Below are 9,469 nucleotides of genomic sequence, written 5' to 3' on the forward strand. Positions count from 1 at the left end.
AAAAAGAAAATGGACATGTATCACAAAATAAAAGACAGTCTAGAAAATGTGTCTACACACACTCTGGGGTGGAAATGTAAATACTGAAAATATTTAAATTTACATGTCAGAAGTATTTTTTAATCAATATTTAATCAATTAATCAGATTAGGCACACTAATAAATCTTAATTACCTTAATTAATCGCATTTAATTCTTCGAGGTGTTACAACTCCACCCCCTTAAGGAATTTCATCCTCGAAATTAAGACTTAACTCAAAATGCAAACAGATGCGGGTACTGCTCCTACATCGTCGTTTCAAGCTCCCATGTCATTTCCTCAAGTCCATGGTGCTGCCATAAAACTATCACTAGTGGTATCTCGCGATGACGCAAACTCTTCATCTTCCTATCAAGAATCTGAACTAGTGCCTCCTCGTATGTCGTGTCATATTGTATTGGAATATCAAACCATTATACCATGGCTTCCGGATCAGGTTGACATTTACGAAGCATCGAGACATGGAACACGTCATGCACGTGAGATAGCTCAGGCAGTAAAGCCAAACGATACGCCACGACACCAACTCGTTGCACGATCGGGAATAGTCCAACGTACCTTGGCGCAAGTTTTCCTTTTACACCAAAATGAATAACTCCTTTGCGTGGAAAAACCTTCAATAAAATGAAGTCGCCTTCTTGGAATTCCAAAGGTCTACGCCTTCTGTCGGCATAACTCTTTTGATGACTCTGAGCTATTAACAATCGTTCCCGGATAAGAACTATCTTCATGTTGTTTTCTTGAATAACTTCTAGTACAGTAGTAAGTCAATCTCCTAGTTCCAACCAACAAACAGATGATCTACAAGGTCGACCATACAGAGCTTCGAACGGAGCCATGTTGATACTGGCCTGATAGCTGTTGTCATAAGCAAACTCAGCAAGGTGAAGGTATTTCTTCCAGTTTCCACCAAATCCAGAATACAAGCACGAAGCATATCCTCCACAATCTGAATAACTCTTTCAGATTGCCCATCAGTCTGAGGATGAAATGATGTGCTAAAATTTAATTCTGTTCTCATGGCTTTATGGAAACTTTTCTAATACCTCGCATTAAAACGTGTATCGCGGTTAGACGTAATAGACAACGGCACTCTGTGAAGTCTGACGATATGCTCCAGGTATAACTCTACCAGAATCTTCTGGGAATACGTCGCACAGAACGGTATGAAATAAGCAGATTTCATCAATCTGTCCACCACCACCCAGATGGCATCGTGCTTCTGCTCAGTCCTCAGAAGTCCCATCAGAAAGTCCATTGTGATGTGTTCCCCTTTCCATCCCGGCACAGGTAGAGACTGCAATTCTTCAGCTGGCTTCTGATGCTCAGCTTTGATCCGGAGACAAGTTACACATTCTGAGACATATTCACGAATGTCTTTCTTCACACCTCTCCACCAGTATTGTCTTTTCAGATCCTGGTACATCTTGGTACTTCCCGGATGAATAGCGTACCGTGATTTATGGGCCTCATGCAGAATCACCTTCTTGATCTCATCAACCTTAGGAATGGCTAGGCGATTACGGAAATAAAGTACCCTATCCTCTCAGATTCTCCAATCCTTAAGTTGCTATCCATTTTGGATTCGAATCCAAATTCCTTGAAGATACAGATCCTGCCACTGATTCTACTTAACCTGTTACACAAGAACCGGTGTATAGATTAGATTATACACTATTGCCTGGTTATAATCCTCGTGGTACTGAAGATCATAATCGTTTACCACTTCAGTCCTTTTCCAGTCTTCCATAGCTAATGACGCCATGATTCCTGTAGTCTTCCTACTGAGGGCATCAGCTACCACATTAGCTTTTCCTGGATGATACTACAGCGTGAAATCATAATCTTCCATGTATTCCATCCATCTCCTCTGCCGGAGGTTCAAATATTTCTGAGTAAACAAGTACTTCAAACTCTTGTGGTCAGAGAAGACTTTGAGCTTTGCTCCATAGAGATAACATCTCAATATCTTTAGAGCAATATCACCGCTGATAGCTCCAAATCATGTGTGGGGTAGTTCCGCTCATGTGGCTTCAATTGGCGAGATGTGTAGGCTACAACGCGTCCACCTTGCATCAAAACACAACTAAGTCCACTTCCCGAAGCGTCAAAATATACTTCGTATGGCTCTTCACTATCGGGTATAGTCAAGACTGGTGCACTGGTCAGTCTTGCCTTCAATTCCTAAAAGGCATGTTCACACTCAGCGTCCCATTCGAATCTGACTTCTTTCTTGGTCAACCGAGTCATCGGTGCAGCCATGCTCGAGAAGTCTTTTACAAAACGCCGATAGTATCCTGCTAGTCTAAGGAAACTGTGAATCTCTGCCACATTCTTTGGCCTTTTCCACTGTTGCACAGTCTCAATCTTAGAAGGGTCCACGAAAATTCCTTGTCCTGATATCACATGTCCAAGGAACTTCACTTCCGCCAGCCAGAAGTCACACTTCTCTTTCTTTACATACACCTAGTGTTCACGAAGAGTTTGAAGAACAATTCTCAAATGATGCTCATGTTTCCTAAGTCTTCGAATAAACCAGAATGTCATTGATAAAAACAACCACGAACTGATCCAAGTAGGGCCAAAAAACCCAGTTCATCAGATCCATGAATGCAGCTGGAGCATTCGTCAACCCGAAAGGCATTACCAGAAACTCGAAAGGCCCATACCGAGTTCTAAAGGCAGTTTTTGAAATGTCTTCCTCCTTAATCTGAAGTTGATGATATTCAGACCTCAAGTCAATCTTAGAGTAATACTATGATCCAATTGATCGAATAACTCATCGATCCTCGGCAGCGGGTATTTATTCTTCACAGTTACCCTATTCAATTAACGATAGTCAATGCATAACCGAAGAGATCCGTCGTGCTTCTTTACAAACAACACCGGTGCACCCCAAGGGGAGGTACTGTTTCTTATGTACCCTTTTTCCGTTAGCTCCCCGAGCTGTTTCCTTAATTCTTTCATTTCTGCAGGTGCCATTCGATAAGGGGGAATGGAAATTAGAGCCGTTCCCGGTATCAAATCAATGCCAAATTCAATCTCCTGATCTTGCGGTAAACCAGGTAACTCTTTGGGAAATACATATGCGAACTCATCCACCACAGGAACTCCTGCATTGTCTCCAATTATCTCGGGTTTACCTTCTAGAGCAAGAAGGAAAGAAAAACAAGCTAGATTCCTACGTCCCCCAACACTGTATCTTAATAGTCGTTCTTCCAGGACTGGATTCATGTCCGCTTGATAGGTAATTACCGCTCCAGAATTAGTCATCAAGGTTACTCTCCTACGGTAGCAATCAACAATCGCACCATATTTTGACAGCCAATCCATTCTGAGTACCACGTCAAACAGACTCATCGAAAGGATTATCAGGTCAGTTCTCAATCGCTCACCTCCAATCGTGATTTCACATGATCTACATATACTAGCAACCTCCACACATCCTAGTGGGGAGTTCAAGGTCATCGGGGTTTCTAATCTCTCAGCTTTCAGTTTCAAAGTTTGAACAAAATAACTTGATATAAATGAATGGGTAGCACCAGTATCAAACAACACATGTGCTAATGAGTGAGAGATCAGAATCATACCCTCCACCACCGTGTTGCCGGCCTGTCCTCCAGAACTGTCTCCTGTCAGGGTATAAGCTTGTTATTGTGCTTTCCCTTTTCCTTTATTACCAATATTAAGCCTTTCTGCTCCTGGCCTATATTGTTGTGGCGGAGGTATTTGCACTGGTCCCGATGCTTGAGGCCGAAACTGTGGATATTGAGGCGGATGGTAGGTTGGCACATAAGGGTATGGCATTGGCATTGACAGCTGTGGCTGATAAGGCGGCACAAACTGTGGTGGCCTTTCTTAACCGTAAGAAGTATCACTCTGAGATTGCTGTTGAGTCGGCAGCCAATTCTGATTAGGGCAGTTCCTCTTGATGTGACCAATCTGCCCATAATGATGACACTTGGGTCGATAAGGACCACTCCTGTCACTTCCAGAGGAACTGCTACCACCACTAATCATTTCTCTGCTAATCTGTCCATGATTGCAGTTTCTCCTACCACTCTGTTGCGGCCTACCTGAAGCAGAAGGTCCACCAGAACCAGAAACTCGACCAGTTGCTTTCTTATTTTGCTGATAAGCTAGGTTATCCTGCTCCACGCTTGTAGCAGCAACCACCAAGTCTAAAAAATTTTTAATTCTCAGAGCCACCAGTGGTCTCCTTACAGAATTCTTAAGACCCTTCTCGAATTTAAGACACCTTAGGTGTTCGGACTTCACCATAGATGGTGCAAACCGGGATAAATCATTGAATTTTACCTCATACTCCCTCATTGACATATCACCTTGTAGCAAGGACATAAACTCCATTGCTTTTTCATCTCGGTAACTCTGTGGGGAGTATTGTTCATTAAAGAAAACTTCAAACTGCTCCCAGGTCATTCCTGCAACATCAAGCCTTTTCCTCACCTGTTTCCACCAAGTACTTGCTTGGCCTTCCATCTTATACACCGCGAATTCTATCCAATATTCCTCTGTCACTCCCATAGTGTTCAAGTGGTTAACTATGGAGTCAAACCAATACTCCGCTTCCTGGGATCCTCCCTCACTATTGAATATGAGGATATGTGCATGCCCAAATTCACAGAAGTAACTATGCTTCCTATCGTCGGCCGGTCGCTCATTCTGAGCTTGAGTGGCCATGCCTTGGAAAGCACCATACATGGCATCCATGAATTCTTGATTCTGTGGTGCCGGTTGGTTAACGGATCTACAACGCGACGAAATCTCCTTTAACTGAAAAGAAACTAGACTATTTAGTAGATTTCTGATGTCACACATGTATGTACAATCCTGTGGTCCCTAAACCTAAGTCTCTGATACCACTCTGTCGAGGCCCGAAGCCGGAGCCAGTGATGTGGAGGCTTGTTTAGGAGTTAAACGCGATTAAACATTTGAAATCATAATAATCAGAATCAAAAGGAAAGTATTTTAAGAAATTACCAAACGAACCCCCGCTATTTGGCAGAAAATAAATCACAAGAAAGCTACAAGGTCGCCCGCACTTTCTAAGTCGTTCAAGGATTCACCCACAGGATATGTAGCATTGTACATACATGAACATGTAAATAACATTACAAACATCAACCACAGTCTAGAAATCCAAAGTTTAGAGTAATATAATTTACAATTCTTACATATGTACACCATGAGGATGAACACAATCCTCACCAACTCAGGTGGTAGCAACTAACTCAGCTACTCTGCACTGCTCTTAGAGTCGCCTGGGAAGGGTTAATATTTATAAAATAGATAAAACGTCAGCGAAATGCCTAGTAGGATATATTTTAAAACAACTTTATAAATAAGTAAATAAATGAATGAGTAAATAAATAAATGAATAAGCAATTAAATAAATATAGACATTCAGTTCCAACACAACAGCCAGAATCTCACATCCTTTTTTTGAAAGGAATATAAACTGAAAATTATGTATTACAGGCATCAGAAAGTAATTTATCCTCCGATAAATTACTTACACAACCATAAGCACAAGCCTTATCACCACCATAGTGGCCCAGTCCGCGTTTCGGGTTCTGCCCCCAATGATACACTCTCCATATCCTATCTAGGCCATCAGCCGGTTTACCGATTCGTAAGATCTCTTATCTTAAGAAATCATTCATTAAACTTTCTGAAATAGTTCATTATCATTCCAATAGCTAAAATCAAGCTATTGTTTTGAAAATGCTTTTCTTTTGCAAACATGCCCTTTCTTTAAAACATTTGCAAGGCCAAAACTCTTTTTAAAATCAGGCTAACAAAGAAAGGGGTAAGAAATCCTACCTCGCAAGTATCAAACCTGGCTAGCGTTGCACTATTCTGACTTTCGCTTCCTCAAAGCCCTTCAATCTGAATCCTCAGCTAGCACTTATACAAAGCAACACTTTAGGATCCAATTCTCATTCCTAAAGCTATTCAAACTCAATTATATCCTTTGATTTCCTTTTAGTGTGCCTTAATCAAATTTCAAGTTTCATTAATCAACTCATGTTTCAAATCATCATTCTAAGGATTTTCAATCTAAAAAACATAGATTAAAGATGCTAATCCATTTACTTTAGATCCCCATATGAAGCTGATTTGGGTTCTTTTTAAAAATCAGGGTCAAAATAGGGTTTTCAAGCAAAACAGTGTCAAACCCCGTGTGCACCGGTTGACCGGTGACAGAGCAGTGCAACACCACAAGTCGACCGGTGGTATGCAATTCGGTTGACCACACATGTCGACGTGATGTAGTGCAATCCAGTCGACCGGTGGAGAACTGAAGTACGAGAAAACTCACCGAATCAATCTGAGAACATGCAAATCTGAGTTTAATTCGAGATTTTTCAAAGGGAAATCATCATATCCAAGTTCTAAATGACAAATATAGTCTAAAGAACTAAAAATCTAAATTTCCACCATGATTTTACCCAAAATCCATCAAAACCAGTTTTGAACAAAAATAGGTTTTTTCAAATCTGAAAAATTCAAGATTCAAGAGAAGCTTTTTAGAAATCTCACCTCAATCCTTCTCTTGAAGTTAAAAACTTCTTGAAATTCTCCTTTGCTTCAAGATTTGGTTGTTTTGAGACACAAACGGGAGAGAGAACGAGAGAGAGAGAGAGAGAGAGAGAGAGAGAGAGTGCACGGGAAAAGAAAGAGAATGAAGAAAAAGAAAAGAAAAGGGAAAAGAAAAAGAAAATGGACAGGTGTCACAAAATAAAAGACAGTCCAGAAAATGTGTCTACACATGCACACTCTGGGGTCAAAATGTAAATACTGAAAATATTTAAATAGCTTAGAAATATTTAAATTTACACGTCAGAAACATTTATTAATCAGTATTTAATCAATTAATCAGATTAGGCACACTAATAAATCTTAATTACCTTAATTAATCTCGTTTAATTCTTCGAGGTGTTACATTTTTATCATATTTTAGGTCGTAAAATCTAATAATTAGGTACATCAACATAAGTTTATTCATAGATATATGGTTTATCTATATTGTCACGGGTGGAACGGTCTCACCTTCGTAATATATAGAAGTGAAAACATAACATGATATTTATTTAATGTAACACCGAAGTTGAAAATGTGAGGTGTCAAAATAGTTAATTATTTTTTACTATTATTACACTTTTCTAACATTCATATTATGTTAAATAACTAAATTAAAGCGTAACAATGATATGAAATAGTTAATTTTTTTAATGTTATGTCTATCTAATATCTGTGTTATATTAAATAAATGTCATGTTTGTTTTACATTAGATGATTTTTTTGTTACTTTTTTATTTCTTCATGTTACGAAAATGAGACTGTCCCACCAATGAGATCATAAACAAAGCCTACATTTATATATTTATTTATTTATTTATTTGTATTCAACTTTCTTTGAATTGAAATATGTAATATGAAATTTATATTATCAACGTATAAAAACATGATTTTATATGAAAAAGTATAACACTAATTTGGGCTACTAAAATATCATACAATCACGTCGTTTTAAACTCTAACGAATTGAGAGGAGATTAATAGTGTCCTCACATCCCCAACCTTCAAAGTGACAGTAGCCCAAATAGCATAATTTCAACCTCACTTTCTATGGGTAATGAAATCGATCTCTGAATACTAAATAAAAAAACTTTGATAGGTTGTCTTTCATCACTATACCCCACTAGTGATGATGCCATTCTATACCTCTTACTTATACATACTAAAAATTGACCATACAGCTTACAGTGGGAGAATAGACCTAATTCCATGACCACGGTAATAAATTATAACGAAATAATATTAGTATTTTTTTTTTTTTTTGCTGATTAAAAAAAGAAGATCTAGTGGTGCACCTCACGGCCCCATTCCTTTCGACCGTTAAGGCAATCTCGGGGACTATCAAAGAATGAAAAGGGCTGAATTAGACTCCAGTCCATCCATCTTAAAATTCAACCAAAAAAATATAATAAAAAAAAAAATCACTCACCTAGCCCTTTTTCCTTCGCACTAACAGAAAATGAAAAAAATTTAAAATAAAAAAAATTCACTCACCTAGCCCTTTTTCCTTCGCACTAACAGAAAATGAAAAAAATTAATATCGTTTCTATAACAATCCAACAAAGAACTTTCACCAATTTTTATTAGTGACTCCACTTTTTCTTTTTCGAGTAAAAACTTGGAACAAAAAACTTGCCCATTTGGGCTAACCTTAACCCAACACCCAAACATGAGTCATGACATATGTCCAAAGTCGGCCACGGACCCGACAGACAAGGGCTGGATGTGTTGGTGGGTCGAGACCCAAACACTTTATGTACTAACCACCAACCTGTTTATTTTGCCCAAAATCATGCCACTGGCCACCCACATGCATGTCTTGTACCTATATTTATAACATGACAACAAATAAAATCGAATATATTTCACATAACAAAAAATAATAATAATAAAAAAATAAAATAAACCCAGAAACAAAACAGTCGGGGATTAGGATTTAAGAGATTTTCGGGGCCCAAAAGAAACAAAATCAAAACTCAACTTAAGAGATTTTATGGGCCAAAAACACAAAGCAATACTATGTTTTCAGTTTCAAAATCAATGCGAATGAGCGTGTTTTGGTTTGCTTTTCAGTGAAAAAAATTAGATTAGGGGTCAGTACGTCTAATCAGAGTTCCTTTTTTGGGTGCAAATTTCTCCCTTTTTTTTTTTTGGGCGGGACCATTAGCTATAGAATTTGGGGTTCATGACTTCATGTCCATGTGCGTTATGTGTACAACCAAAGACCGTTTCCGTTTGTGATGATGGTGTGTGATCCAACTTTCCCACACAAAGCATTAAAAGTTGATAAATGCTTAAGATACACACTTATATCAGGACAATTTATTCAAGATTAAGATGTGTGATGACCTCTAGCTTTCTATGCTTTCAATGTCAAACTCCAAACATGATATTTGATATATACATATACACACACACACACATATATATATATATATATATGTTTTTGCTGTCACACTGCAGAGAGAGAGAGAGAGAGAGAGAGAGAGAGAGAGAGAGAGAGAAGAGAGAGGTAGAGAGAGAGAGAGAGAGAGGTTTAATGTTTGTCACACAACCTTATGAATAGTACTAATGTTTTGACTGGTTGTATCACATTATAACTATCAATATATACAAATAATAAAATTAGTGAGCCAAACACGTCTCAACTCTCAACTCTCAACATCAACATTGATTGTTTTGTTAATTAAAAACTTAATTAGCAATAATATTATCCATAGTGACAATAATAGAGTGGCTAAAAAGTTACACACACACGCACACACACAATCAGAGTTTTATCAGTTCATTGTCATTTAGAGCTAACAGTTACAACTCCATTCCTGC

At 38.4% G+C, this 9,469-nt stretch overlaps 2 protein-coding genes across 2 annotated transcripts; both read right to left on the reverse strand.

The window, feature by feature from the left end:
* Positions 1–453: 453 nt before the first annotated feature.
* LOC112090748 lies at positions 454–3,508 on the reverse strand. Its single transcript, XM_024162785.1, has 8 exons — positions 2,918–3,508; positions 2,577–2,750; positions 2,267–2,389; positions 2,027–2,224; positions 1,722–1,865; positions 1,087–1,541; positions 835–898; positions 454–729 (listed from the first exon to the last, which is right to left on the reverse strand). Exons 1-8 carry the CDS (start codon positions 3,506–3,508, stop codon positions 454–456), a joined length of 2,025 nt encoding a protein of 674 aa, XP_024018553.1.
* Positions 3,509–3,898: 390 nt separating this feature from the next.
* Positions 3,899–4,771, reverse strand: LOC112090749. Its single transcript, XM_024162786.1, has one exon. It carries the CDS (start codon positions 4,769–4,771, stop codon positions 3,899–3,901), a length of 873 nt encoding a protein of 290 aa, XP_024018554.1.
* Positions 4,772–9,469: the final 4,698 nt, after the last annotated feature.

This window comes from Morus notabilis, unplaced genomic scaffold (assembly GCF_000414095.1).
Source record: "Morus notabilis unplaced genomic scaffold, ASM41409v2 Scaffold738, whole genome shotgun sequence".
NCBI classification, from domain to species: Eukaryota; Viridiplantae; Streptophyta; class Magnoliopsida; order Rosales; family Moraceae; genus Morus; species Morus notabilis.